The sequence below is a fragment of the Microtus oregoni genome, unplaced genomic scaffold (genome assembly GCF_018167655.1).
Source record: "Microtus oregoni isolate MIOR12 unplaced genomic scaffold, Mior012 000029F_ref0000214, whole genome shotgun sequence".
NCBI classification, from domain to species: domain Eukaryota; kingdom Metazoa; phylum Chordata; class Mammalia; order Rodentia; family Cricetidae; genus Microtus; species Microtus oregoni.
In genome coordinates this window covers 555,115-568,818 of record NW_024543088.1, presented here as the reverse complement: position 1 = coordinate 568,818, position 13,704 = coordinate 555,115, and the positions used below count along the sequence as shown (strand labels likewise).

The following is a 13,704-nucleotide window of genomic DNA, read 5'->3' as shown; positions in this document are numbered from 1 at the left end:
CTCCATGAGAAATGCTAACGAGGAGAGATTTGCGGGTCTGCTCTCTGACACTGTGTGGTGCCCCTGGTGTTTTCTTGCTAAGAGGTCCCGTCTGTGCTGCTCATGCATTCCACATAGGCTGTTAGGAGCATGATAGTTTGGGCACAACCGGAGTTGTGTGTTCTCAGTCAAGTGAACAGAGTCCTGAAATTCAGCTCTAGCAGGTGAGTGCTCCCTGTCACTCATGAGGTGTGTGTCAGACACTCCCTTTCATTCCCTGAAGGGTGTAAAGATGGGAAGTTCTTTGTCCTGTTTGGTCCCCCAGAGCTGTGGTAGAGCCTGTGGGTAGAGAGCTTGGAGACTCAGCTGGTGTTGAGTAAGGTGCTCTTACTATTTTCAGTCATTGTCACTGCGACTGTTCATGAGGTTAGTACAGGTGGAGGAGGCTGAGAAGTTCCCCTGACACAAACACCCTCAGGATCCCCTTCACAGCTAGCTCTCCTGTGTGTGGGCACTCTGGCCTTGTGAAGCAGGCTCGCTCTTTGTGACCTTCCTCCTCCAGCCCTAGGTGTGTTGGTATCATGGCTGTGATGAGATGGAGCCCTGGGCGGCTTTTCTGTTTACCCTGTGGCTCCTCTAGCTGTGCTTTGGACTGGTGAGTGTGTCACCATGTATGTGTTCAGACACATGACTATGTGCCTCACCTGCACAAGAGACAGTTGTACCAGTTAGTCATAGATTCCCTGTCTCCACTAGAGTCCTCCTTCTCATACAGTGGTGCCCTGGAGGAGCACAAGGCGTGGCCGCCCCAACCCTTTGAGGGTGGAGTAGCATCTGGATTTAGAGTAGAGAAGGAAGCCTGCCTGGAGGTCTAAGTGGGGGGGCGGTGCACCTTCTGCTTCCACCAGGTGGCAGCAGACAGGCTCACTGCTTTCTGGGTCTAGCCACTCTGGCCTGGAGGGGGCTAGGCAGGTGCTGGAAAGAATGGCCAGGAGGACGGGATCCAGGGAACTGGGCATATGCTGGGAAAGCTTGACCAGAGGGAAGAACCAGGCAGATGTGAGAGCGCCACAGCTGGGTGGTCTGCATGAAGGGAGCTGCAAGGATGAAGGTGGCCTTGGCTTTCTGCTTCCCAGCTTTGTCCTGGAGCCTGAACTTAGGAGCGTGCTTCTTCCCCGACCACTTACTTCTCCTCCCCACTCTGTTACTGCCATGTTGAGTTGCGTATACAGTTGGGTGCTATATGAGTTCCCATTTAGTGAGAAGGGAGATGAGCCAGTTTGTTTAAGTACAGAAGGCAAGATGTGCATAGACCCAGAGGAGCAGGGAAAGAGAGCTTGCCTCTGCAGAGGCTGATGTGGACTCCAGGGGTTCTGGTGAGATGGGAGCGGGTGTTCCTCGAGTCAGAAGTTCTGGGAATTGAGGGTTACTTGTGAGGAAGACTGGTGGAAAAGCCACCCAGCCACAGTGAGCCAAGAGACTTCCCATGGCAGCCATAAAACTTGCTGTTTACAGCCACACCCTGGCCATCGCCAGCACCTGCCCGGTCTGCGGATCCACGGCCTATGCTTGTTGTCGCCACCAGCCCCAAGCTTTCTGAGGAAAGCACATGGAGCCACAGCTTGGTTTTATCACACTTGGGGGGTTCAGCAGGCACACCTTGACCATCTCAGGTCACTCTGTTAATCACATGTCACCTGCCACCTGTGAGTGCAGTCTGCGCAGCCTTATTCAGGATCTCTCCAGACTCCTGGGGACAGGGCTCAGTGTCTTTTTTTGCAGTTAGGAAAACTGAAGTCTAAGGTGAAAGGTGGCCCAAACAAAACCTTCCCGTCTCTTGTTCTCCCCATCCCATGAGTATGTTGACATGCCTGGTGGGTGCTTTCTAGAGAATTCACTCATTGCCAGGTCTGAGAGCTACACCCAGAATAAGCTTAGCACCTCTTGGGGGGGAATGACTGGAGAATGGCTGAGATGAGGGGGCCAGGCATCATCTTGGGACGCTGAACAGCAGCCCTGTCTTGATCCAACCCTTTGTGTTCCCAGGCCAATGGATGGGTCTCACAGGGCTTGATGGTCTTGCTGCAGGTTGTAGAGCAACAGCCATGTAAGATAGTTTTCTGTTGCCTTACCGGACAGTCAAATTCATATAACAGAAGCTGGGAAATGGTTCATGCCTGGAGGGCTTTAAAGTCTTGTCAGGAGTTTATTAGCTGAGCTGCTTGTGTTGACACAGTAAAAATGTTACGTAACTTCGTGGACCTCCTTCCTTAAAGACACCCCCCACACACACATGTTCCTTGCAGCTGTGCAAGCAGGCTCAAGTCTGGGACATAAGTAGTGTCTTTCAGGGAAGACATGCAGTGCAGAATGGAGAGTGAGCCCTCACATTGCCTGTGCAGTGCGGAGTGGAGTGGAGAGTGAGCCCTCACATTGCCTTGCAGTGCAGTGCCGAGTGGAGTGGAGAGTGAGCCCTCACATTGCCTGTGCAGTGCAGTGCAGAGTGGAGTGGAGAGTGAGCCCTCACATTGCCTGTGCAGTGCGGAGTGGAGTGGAGAGTGAGCCCTCACATTGCCTTGCAGTGCAGTGCGGAGTGGAGTGGAGAGTGAGCCCTCACCATTGCCTGTGCTGTGCAGTGTGGAGTGGAGTGGAGAGTGAGCCCTCACATTGCCTGTGCTGTGCAGTGCGGAGTGGAGTGGAGAGTGAGCCCTCACATTGCCTGTGCAGTGCGGAGTGGAGTGGAGAGTGAGCCCTCACATTGCCTGTGCAGTGCAGTGCGGAGTGGAGAGTGAGCCCTCACATTGCCTGTGCAGTGCGGAGTGGAGTGGAGAGTGAGCCCTCACATTGCCTGTGCTGTGCTGTGCGGAGTGGAGTGGAGAGTGAGCCCTCACATTGCCTGTGCAGTGCAGTGTGGAGTGGAGTGGAGAGTGAGCCCTCACCATTGCCTGTGCTGTGCAGTGTGGAGTGGAGTGGAGAGTGAGCCCTCACATTGCCTGTGCTGTGCAGTGCGGAGTGGAGTGGAGAGTGAGCCCTCACATTGCCTGTGCAGTGCGGAGTGGAGTGGAGAGTGAGCCCTCACATTGCCTGTGCTGTGCTGTGCGGAGTGGAGAGTGAGCCCTCACATTGCCTGTGCTGTGCAGTGCGGAGTGGAGTGGAGAGTGAGCCCTCACATCGCCTGTGCTGTGCAGTGTGGAGTGGAGTGGAGAGTGAGCCCTCACATTGCCTGTGCTGTGCGGAGTGGAGAGTGAGCCCTCACATTGCCTGTGCAGTGCGGAGTGGAGTGGAGAGTGAGCCCTCACATTGCCTGTGCTGTGCAGTGTGGAGTGGAGTGGAGAGTGAGCCCTCACATTGCCTGTGCTGTGCAGTGCGGAGTGGAGTGGAGAGTGAGCCCTCACATCGCCTGTGCTGTGCAGTGCGGAGTGGAGTGGAGAGTGAGCCCTCACATTGCCTGTGCTGTGCGGAGTGGAGAGTGAGCCCTCACATTGCCTGTGCAGTGCAGAGTGGAGAGTGAGCCCTCACATTGCCTATGTGTGCAGTCCTGGGTTGTTGGAAAGTGGAGAGGTGTGTGCAAGGAAGCACCCTAGTGTGGGGTCTGACTGCACATCAACCATCGAGGAACAGGCATGTTCTTTCCCCAGTTTCATGGACAAGAGGGAGGAGGGCCCAGGGAAACAGGAAGAGTATCACTAGTCATGAGGTAATTCAAGGCTTCATCATGGGTGTGTGGTGCTGCCCCCCCTCTTTCTCTGCCTCTCCACCCCTTCACCTATTTCCTTTGTACTTTTGTTCCTAGTCTTCCCTTCTGTTTGTCTTTTCTGTTTTCCATGTGTTTCCATGTGCATGTATGGGTGTGCATGCCATTACTGGTGCATCTGGAGGTCAGGCCAATGTTGGAGCCTTCCTTTCACCCTGACCTGGAGTTCAGATGTGGCCAGACCAGCTGGCTGTTGAGTACACAGGCTCTTTCAGTCCCCAGCTCCCCACACTGTGACTTCAGGTGCCCATTGCCAAACGTGGCATTCTCCATGAGTGCTGGGGATCTGAACTCATGCTTTCATTCTTGTGAGGTAGCCACTTTACCCTCTGTCCCCCCCCCCCTCTCTCTCTCTCTCTCTCTCTGTGTGTGTGTGTGTGTGTGTGTGTGTGTGTGTGTGTGTGCTGGGAATGTTCATTGCCAGATGTGCCAGCCCCAGGGATGGCCATGGGTGGGCAGGCCCTCCTCTCAGGACAGTCCTGGCTGGGACTAATGTCCTTCAGCAGTTCCAGCACAAGGCATGCTTTGATTCCAGCAGAATCAGCTCAGCAAAACAAACTAGAAATGTGGAGCGGGAGACTCCCAGTAGCCCGTCTCTGGCAGGGTTGCTGCCATTTTGCCCGGATTTTATTTATTCCATTTAATAAAGCGGCTGCGGAGGTTGGAAGCAGATATCACGAGTCCTCTGTCGACGGAGCCATAAATACAAGTGTGTGGCACTTGGATGCCACGCGTCACCTGAGTTGTGTTTCCAGCGTATTTAATTAAAACAGATTACAGCGCTGCTAGCTACATGGAGACTTCCTCACAAACGCCCTGGCATGCTGCTTTCTGGTGAGAGGACCGCACTGTGGGTGCAGCATGGTGGAGAAGCTCCAAAGAGTTCCAAGAAGTGAATCCAGGAGGTTGAAGGGAGTCACCGGAGGAACCCGGAGCCTTATGTGTGCCAGGAAATCACTCTGCCACTGCCTATAGCCCTAGCCCACTGGGCCCATCTCATAGATAAAGGACAAATACTCTTAAGAGCTGAGATCAGATGTTAAGACAGCCTTTGTAGAGGTCACACAGATGATAGGCGGCCATTGGAATCCCAGCTGCATGCCAGATTGACTGTCCACCACCGCAGTTCCCAGATCTGAGCTCCGTCAGCACCCCTGCAGGGTTTGTGGGAACACTTGTAGACCAGGACCCCCTGTCAATATTGGATCCATTGTGTGGGCTGGAGCCTGGGAATCTCCTGTCTCAAGTTAAGTGCCTAGGATTGCTAGAGAGTGGTCTCTATGGAATCACTAACCCTGAATGGAGTGGGATGGTATAGGGTGGGGCCATTTGTCTCCTCCATTCCAGCAGAGCCCACTGCTGCCCTCAGAGCTTCCACTCCCATAACCCATATCACAGTCTGCAACTTTGAATGCCAGAGTATGCTGTCTACTCAGGAGCTGGCTGCTCTGCAGCCCCCAGAAGCAGGTGTTGTGCCTGCCATCCGTGTAGAAGGGAGAGACTCCTGCATCCATGGCTACACTCATACCCCAAGGAAAAGCCGAGCCTCTGAGTCTTGGCTTCTTCAGTGTTAACTCTGTCCTTGGGCAGACTCTGCCTGCTTGGGTCCATATAGAGCTTATATTCTTGTCTCAGGGGTTCTCCCAGCTAGGCTATGCTGTGGTGTTGCAGAAGGTAATACCAGCCCCCTTCAGAGCTTGGGATGGCCTGTCCCAGCCTGCATCCTCTGCAGGTTTTACTGCCTCCCCCTCCAAGCTGTCTGTGTTCCTGCAGGGGTGCTAGATCATCAGGCCGCCGCTTCTCACTTCAGGATAAAAATAGCCCTGCTTCTGTGCAGGATGGAATGTCACAGGTGGCGCATGTCCAGGGCTTGTGTCTGAACACACACAGTCCCCAGGGCCTGACTGGGGACCATGGCCAGCGCTGTCAGTGCTTCTGCTGGGGTAAGAAAGGTGTGCTAGCCTACCTGTCACCTTAACCACACCTGAGACAACTACAGCTGTGCTGGCCCAGCACTGTTGTCTGCCTCTCTAGAGCCTGTCCTGGGCTACTGTTACTATATCCAGCCTGGGCCCGTCTCTGGACCAGTCTGCCAACCAGTCTTCCCTGTGCGTAGCCTCAAAGCTGGGCTTTGCCCCCTTCATGGTAGTAGTTTGCTGGGCAGAGTTGGTAGCTAGTGCCATGTGAACAGAGGGATGATAGTCAAACTGCCTGCCTTAGCCAGTGGCCCAGATGTTTGGGCCAGCTGTGGACAGATGAGGCACAGCTGGTGGACTGAGGTGAATTGCTGCTGTTTTCCTATGTATAGACTGTCTGTCCCTCTTTTCAAGTCTCAGGAGAAAGTACGAGCATATGGGCCCTTATGTCACTGCAAAGGGTAGGACACTCACTGTGATGCCACCACAAGGAGATGTTTTCTCGATCTAGATACCTGCAACATGAGCCCTGCGACTGCCCATCCCCACTGTTGGGCATTGCACCCATCCTCCATCCTCAGCTCTGTGTTGTATCTCCTGGCAAGGCCTAGGCCATCATGTGTACTGTCTTGGTGGAGGCAGCATTCTCCAGAGGCTCTGTGTTCGGCTGCCAACAGGACTCTGTCCTTCTGTCCTTTCTGAGAACAGACACGATGCTCACAGCCAGCCATCCTCTTTTCACTAAGGTGCTCTCTGGTGAGCATGACCTAGGATCTCAGAAGGGACCTGCCTTCTGGATGTAGGTGTAATGACTGAGCTGTCTTCTTCTCACAACAGTCTCTCACAGCAGAGCTATTGCTTACTCTGTTGTCCTCCCAGGCCGTGTGCTCTGAAGGCTTCCTCAGCCAGCCATGCTCGGCTGATCCAAGAGACGAAACCCTTGCTAGGGGAGCCATGTCATGTGCATAGTGTTTGATTCTGGCTAACTATCCCACCAAGCATGGCTGTCTGGAGTAAGTGTTTTCTAATAGTCCTCTGGGGAACTCTGGTTATCTCCTGATCTCCTGATGCAGGTGTTGGAGGGAGTGCTAGTGGAGCTGTGGTGGCCGCCAGCCCCTCTTCTGTCTACAGATGTGGTGGTCATAGAAGGAAGGTTGTCACCACCCTACCTTGGCCAATGCCACGGTTAAAGCTAACTGGAGAGAGGGAGAGTGCATTCTAGTATGCCGAGGTCACTGGTCTTTACCTTCCGTGTCTTTGAGGCAGGAGCTCTTATTCACACTCTGAACACCAGGCCAGCTGGCCTGAGAACTTCCAGGGAGTCCTATCTGTCTTCTGCCTTCCATTTCATTGTAGAAAGCCGGGTTTACAGATGTGTGCTACTGTGTTTACTTTTACATGGCCGTTTGGGATCTGAACTCAGATTCTCACCATTATGTGGCAAGCGCTTTATCCGCTGAGCCATTTCCTCAGCCCAGGCGTGTGTCTCTCAGTCCTTTGAAGATATACCTGGGGTAGGTTATGAGACATGAAACCCTACGGAGAAGCCAGGTCATCCGAGTTGCTTCAGTTTGGCTGCCACTGTCACCATCATGGAGACTCGCTTAATTCCCATCCCTTTCCCTTTCAGCGCCCCAGCACTTCCTGGGCTCTGCCAGCCCTGTCTTCGCAGAGTGGTGTTTCGCTGTTGGTCCTGATTTGCATTTGGCTAATTGCTAACCATGTTAATTACCTTTCTGTGTGCGTTTCCTTTTTGGGAGATGTCTGTTTGCCTCTTTGCCCGCTCTGCTGTCACACTGTTTGTTTTTCCCCTCACCACTTTGTAGCAGATCCGTGTGTGTCCTTGAGGCCAGTCAGGTGCAGGGGATGCCAGTCCCTGTCCTCCATCCCCTCTGCTCCAAAACCAGAGGGGAAGATCATGTGCTCTGGTGATAGACATGTAGGCCTTGTAGTTCTTCCAGTCTTGAGAGTCACAGGTTAGACCCAAGTTCAAATCCTGCCTTGTCCACTGGCCGATTCATGACGTTTGGCTTCTGGACTCATTTTCCTAAGAAAAGCTCTTCTGCGGGAGGGCATGGTGTGCCAGGAGAACACCCATAGGCACCGAGTCGCCCTGGTGTCTGCAGGGTGCCCAGCCTGTGGCAGCCCCCAGAGGAGGAGGGCCATCCTCACAGTAGACAGAGCACAGGAAGGAGTTCCCTTGCCTGTTGCAGAGCTGAGAACAGGGTAGTTCTGTTGCTCTGGGCAGGAAGCGTCCTTCCAGCTCAGTGACAGTGACCACATCCTTGCTCTGTAAGTGGTGTACATTTATAGATGGCTCACAGCAGCTACCTGTGGTTGGGATGTATTTTTGTAAGCATCTTGGCCATGCCACTTACTGCCTGCCAGGGAAGGCTCTACCAGGGCCTGTGAGAACAGATGTGTTCAGTCACTGAGATGTGTGTGCTGTTACAGTGGGAGGCAATGTTGTGAGTTCAAGAAGACGGAGCCCGTGGCACCCTGAAGCCAAGGTCTGGGCTCTTGACCCTTAGGCTCTCGCAGCCTTGTGCTGGAATTGAGTCTGTGCTTGTTCTGCTGCGGCCTCCAGCAGGGCAGCCTCCAATAGCCTGCTCCATTTACCTGGTTGCTAAAGCCCGGGGGGGGGGGGGGGGGGAGCACCCTCTGGGAGGCAGTCCTTCTCTGGGTGTAGAGCCCTGTGGACTCGTAGTCGGTGCTGCTGCTCCTGCTGCTCAAGCACAGCCTTCTTTCTTTTGGGACAGTAGGCCTAGTGTCCCTGGTAGGGGTTTGCCCTGCCCCTTCCCAGTCTGCCTGCAGTGACTGTGCTGGGGAGCCCCTACCTTAGTTAGTGCTTCTAGAATGGGAGACTGCAGGAGGCGGCTGGCCGACTTCCTCCTCAGGCCTTCTTCCATGTATGGCTGCACAGCAGGAATTGCTGTGAGCTTAGGATTTCACACTACCCAGGGCCTGACAAAGGTGGCAGTGTGGCCCTAGCCGTCTCAGCATGGATTGGAGGCTGAGGTGAGCCTTTCACCCCAAGGCTGGCAGGCATCTCCCCTCAACCCTGATCCTCTTGGTCTTATTTTGCAGGCTCAGCTGTCTCAGGCCCTGGAGGACCTTGGGGTTCAGAAGCAGAGAGCCGACACGGTGAGTACTGAGTGGGGGTCACTTGGTGCTGTGTGGGCTTGTGGGACTCTGAGGGTTCTGGGCTACAGTTGAGATTCTGATCTGGGCGTGGGAGAGACCAATGGTGGAATACAGAACCAGGGGAGATTGTACAATGCTGGGTGTGCCCACTACCCACTCACCAGGTGCTGTGGACACAATGTGTTGCTATCAGCATGGGAGTCAGACTGTGACCAAGCAGGGCCTAAGCAGCGGAGTGCCAGTCAGCTGGTAGCTGGCAGTTAAGATAGCATGGGGGAGGGGAAGGTGCCTGGGGCTGTGGTCAGAGGTGGCAGGCCAGGCAAGCCTCTGGTCTAGAGTGTGGGAGCAAAGAGTGGGTGGTCCTATAGATTGTGGGGTGTTATATCTAGCAGTGAGTGTGGAGGAGGGTCTGTGGACTACGGAGCGTGGTATCTGTCAGTGGGTGGGGTGGGTCTCTAACTTTGGGAGGTTGTCAGGGGTGGTATGACCTTGTTCTACCCAGACAGTGTTGGTTGTGGGCTGCCTAGTGAGGTAGCCCTTTTGTCTCCACGTGTGGCCTCTTGGGCTTCATCCCTGTGATCCAAGTGTCCAGCTTCCTTTAGTGGTGGCCTGTTTGCTGTTGCCTTGGGGAAGCCATGTGCAGGGGTGTGGAGTTTCTGTGAGCTAAGCATCAGTCTGCACAGCCCGGGGAGACCCTGATGTTCTGTGCATCAACACGCCTGGCTTCCTTGGTGTTGACCTGAATTGGAATGTACCCCGGGGGCCTTGTTTTCATAATGTACACGAGGCCAAGAAGAATTAGAAATGAGTTGTGCTAAGCACATGCCAGGCCCAGGGTTCTGTGGCTAAGTAGCTTGCTGTCACCCAGGGTCCACTTTGCACAGAAGCAAGGCTGCTTGCCCTGTATTTCCCATGTCACTTTGGAGGAACTGTAGGTCCTGTGTCCATTTTAGGGGCAGGGTGCAGAAGCTGTTCCTGGGCACTTAGTACTAGGTAGCTCCTGGAAGTCCGTCTCACAGGCTTCCACATCTTGGTGCGTGACTGTGGGGTACACAAAGTGGCATATGCTAAAGTCTCGCTGGTCCTCTCATCTTGTATCCCTTATTGAAACTCCTAGTACCTGTGAAACAATAGTGCCTGGACCCCCTTAGAGATTGACTTAGAATCCTGGGGTCTCTGACAGGGTGGGACTTGACCTGTGTCAGTCTGTATTGACATCGTATGCACCTTGGCATCTAGTCAGAGGAGATAGGCCCTTGCCTTCCAGCTTGTTTGAGACAGTGTTTCATTACCACTGTGTGCCCAGCTAGCTGTCCTGTGAGCTCTGTCTCCACCCCCATCCTTCCATAGGAAGGAGGACTAGGATTATAGACATTTGCTACCAATTCCAGCTTCATTTGGGTGCTGAGGAGCAAACTCATGTCCTCTAGCTTGTATAGCAAGTGCTTTTTCTCCCTGGTCTATCTCTGTAGCCCAGCCCTGCCTTTTTGCTTACCCCTGGTTGTAGGGGACTTGGGGACAATGGTGGTGCTGGATAGTTTTATGTCAGCGTGACACAAGCTAGAGTCATTAGAGAGGAGGGAGCCTCAATTAAGAAAATGCAGTCATAAGATCTCTCTGTAAGGCATTTTCTTAACTAGAGATCAATGCGGGGGGGGGGGGGGAACCCAGCCGATTGTGGGTGGTGCCTCTCTTGGGCTGCTGGTCTTGGGTTCTATAAGAAAGCAGGCTGAGCAAGCCATGGGGAGCAAACCAGTAAGCAGCACTCTTCCATGGCCTCTGCATCAGTTCCTGCCCCGTTTGAGTTCCTGCCCTCACTGCTTTTGATGATGTTTTATATGGAACTGTGAGTGAAATAAACCCTTTTCTCCTGAGTTGCCATTAGTCATGTTTCATCATAGCAACAAAAACCCTAAGACAATGGTCAATGCAAGCTTATAGTGAAACATGGCTGTCTTTGACCCTTGAGAGAGGGGCAGGTGCCACAGGCTCTAAGATGCCCATATCTCTCTGATGCTGCTGAATGGGATGCTGGCCCCTGGGGCAGATTTTCTTCGTGTTTGTTTAGGGTTGCAGCCTTAGCTGCCTCCTCAGCCCAGTGTTTGATCTCTGCCTCTGATTGCCTAATTTTAGGTCATTTCAAGTTATTTATTTCCCTTCTCGTCTCCTTCCCATTTAAGAGGAAAATGAGAAGTGGCAGTTCTTGGGGACCTGTGACATAGCTGGTCACACGTGTGTTTGTCTCACAGTCTCCATCCTTCCTGCATATGCTGCAGGGTTTAGGGGCATCTTTGCAGCCTGTCTCCTGGCCACACCGAGCTTGGTGAGGGAGGTTTCCTCAGAGCAGCAGACCTGCATCTCAGGAGCACTATTCTGCTGAGCAGTGCATCGCACAAGTTACATGTCCAGCTCCACCACACAGCAGTGACCCCATGCCCAGTCATTCATTCTCTGTCCCCTCTGGAAGCCCTCACCGCTGCATTCACTGCTGGCAACTACTTTTCTTTCCTCCATGTTATTGATTACTTATTACTTACTTTGTTTCTTTGTGTCTGTTAGTACATATTTGAGTGCATGTGTGCACATATGAATGTGTGTGTGCATGCACGTGAGATGAGAATCTCAGGTGTTTCTCATTGGTCTGGCACGTTGGCACCTAGGCTAGGCTAGCCAGTCCATGAGCCCCAGGGATCTGACTCTCCACCTCCCATCCCACCATTGCTGGGATTATAAGCATTATCCACCACTCCTGGCTTTTTATGTGGGTCCTGAGGGTCAGAATTAAGGTCCTCATTGCCTGTGAGGTAGTGTTTCATGACGGAACCTTCGTCTCAGCCCTGTTGTTGGTGTTTTGAGTGTAGGTCCCACTTTGTAATCCAGGCTGCTAACCTCAAACTCGTGATTCTCATGCCTCAGCCTCCTGAGTGCTCAGATTAGAGGCACACCCACAACAACTGCCCCCTTTTCTAGACTTAAACTTGCATTTCCAGTGCCCCCCGCCCGGGTTGTGGCTCCTGGTTCTCTCTGCTGTGGCTCCCAAGAGATGCAGTTGATGTCATTTCATGTCCTTAGACCTGTAGAAGACAGGTGCCTAGCAGTGTCTCCCAGGGAACTGTGGTGAAGCCAGCCTGAAGGCCCCCCTCTAACATCCTGTTTACCTTCAGCCTGTGGTGGCCACCTCCCCTCCCATTCCCTGTGCATGGGCCCCGGGTCCACCCTCCTCTGGTTGTAACCTCTTTCCCAAGGTTACAAGTGAGTTGCCTGCAAGGTGCCCGCTGCCTGCCAACTCCTCAGGCTTTAGTAGCTCTTTTCTTCATGGAGAAGGACCAGAGACAAAGGAGCAAGTGCACCCTGGAGCTGGCAGTGGGCTGCTCAGCCTGCCCTCTCTTCCTGAGGCTGAGATGTGGAGATGGAGCATTTGAGCCAGTACCATCTGACCCTGGGCAGGAGACTCCTGTGACCTGCATGTAGAGGAACCACACAGGCATCCAGCATGATCAGGGGCACAGCCTGGGTACTTGGCCTGATCCCTGCAGCTCCCAGCCCTCTGCTGGAATCTGACTCCAGGCTTGTTCACAAGTGGTAGAAGGAGAGCTGTGCCATATTGAGCTAATCGCTAATGGCAGGACAAAGGCAGCTTGACTTTGTGTTATTAATTAGTAACCTCACACTAATTAGTGAGCTTGAGTGTGGTTCATACTTCCTCTTTAAATGCAATTAATACCACAACGAGCAACGTCCCGGGCCAGGCTTGCGTTGTTAGAATGCCTCACCCTAATTAGATCCGGCTAGCAGTGGCTAGAGAAATGAGGTTTTTGATTACAACCATAAAAAGCCTCCAATATTTTATAGACTTCAGGGAGCTAGAAATGTGGATTTATTTTCTGTCTTACCAGGCATCTCCCTTCCACCCCCACCCCATCAAGTGTAATTAAGCAGTCATTTCTCTTGATTACCATTTCCCCCTAATGGTTCCTCCTTGCCCTCTGTGCCTTACTCCCAATGGAGCTAGTAGATCAGGAGGGGGCCTGTGCCCCCAAAGAGACTGTGGTAGAATGGGTCTGGTACGTCTGCTGACCACTCGCTCACTCTACCCTGTGCCATCTCCGAGGGTAACTTCTGCATATCATTTCCCTCTCTGTGGCCATCCAGAAAGGAGCACATTACAGGTGAATTCTCCTCACAGGCAGATGCTCGGGGTGATGAACTGACAGCAGGGGGCTGGCCCTTGGCTGGCCAAGTGCTCACCTGGGCAGACATGAGGCTCTGGATTCCATTCTTTGCACTGCGTGGTGTACGGTGGAACATGCACATAATCCTGGCACTCTGTTGGTAAAAGCAGGAACGTTAGAAGTTCATCCTCAGCTCCATCATAAGCTCAAGGCCAGCCTGGGGTACATGCGACCTGATCACAAATAAACAAGAGACTGTGTGTGCATAGGAGGGTGTTGGAGAGATGGCTCAGTGGTTAAGAGCACTTGTTGCTCTTACAGAGGACCTAGGGTTCCATTCCTATCTCCCACATGGTGACTCACAACCATCTGTAACTCCAGTTTCAGGGGATCCATGCCCTCTTCTGGTCTCACAGGCACTGGGCATACATATGGCACACATGCATACGTGTAGCCAAAATACTCATGCATAAAAACAAAAATAACAATTTTTTTTGAGACAGTGTCTCTCTATGTATCCTTGGGTTCTCACTCTCCTGCAACTCATTCCACGGACCAGGCTGGCCTGGAACTCATAGAGATTCACCTGTCTCAGCCTCCCAAGTGCTGGAATTAAAGGTATGTGTCATATCTACCTTAAAGAGAGTTGGAATTCTCTGGAACCGGAGTTAACAGGTGGTTGTGAGCTACCACTGGTCCTCTGCAAGAATAGCAGTCGTCTCTCCAGCCCTAAATCTTG

General features: G+C 53.0%; 1 protein-coding gene across 1 annotated transcript in view; it reads left to right on the top strand.

Annotated features, from left to right (window-relative positions):
- LOC121464955 (mitotic spindle assembly checkpoint protein MAD1) overlaps positions 1–13,704 on the top strand; it is a 319,326-nt gene that overhangs the window by 181,564 nt on the left and 124,058 nt on the right. Inside the window, exon 13 of the mRNA XM_041678089.1 lies at positions 8,737–8,793. Coding sequence (XP_041534023.1) covers positions 8,737–8,793 — 57 coding nt within the window. The remainder of the gene's footprint in view (positions 1–8,736; positions 8,794–13,704) is intronic.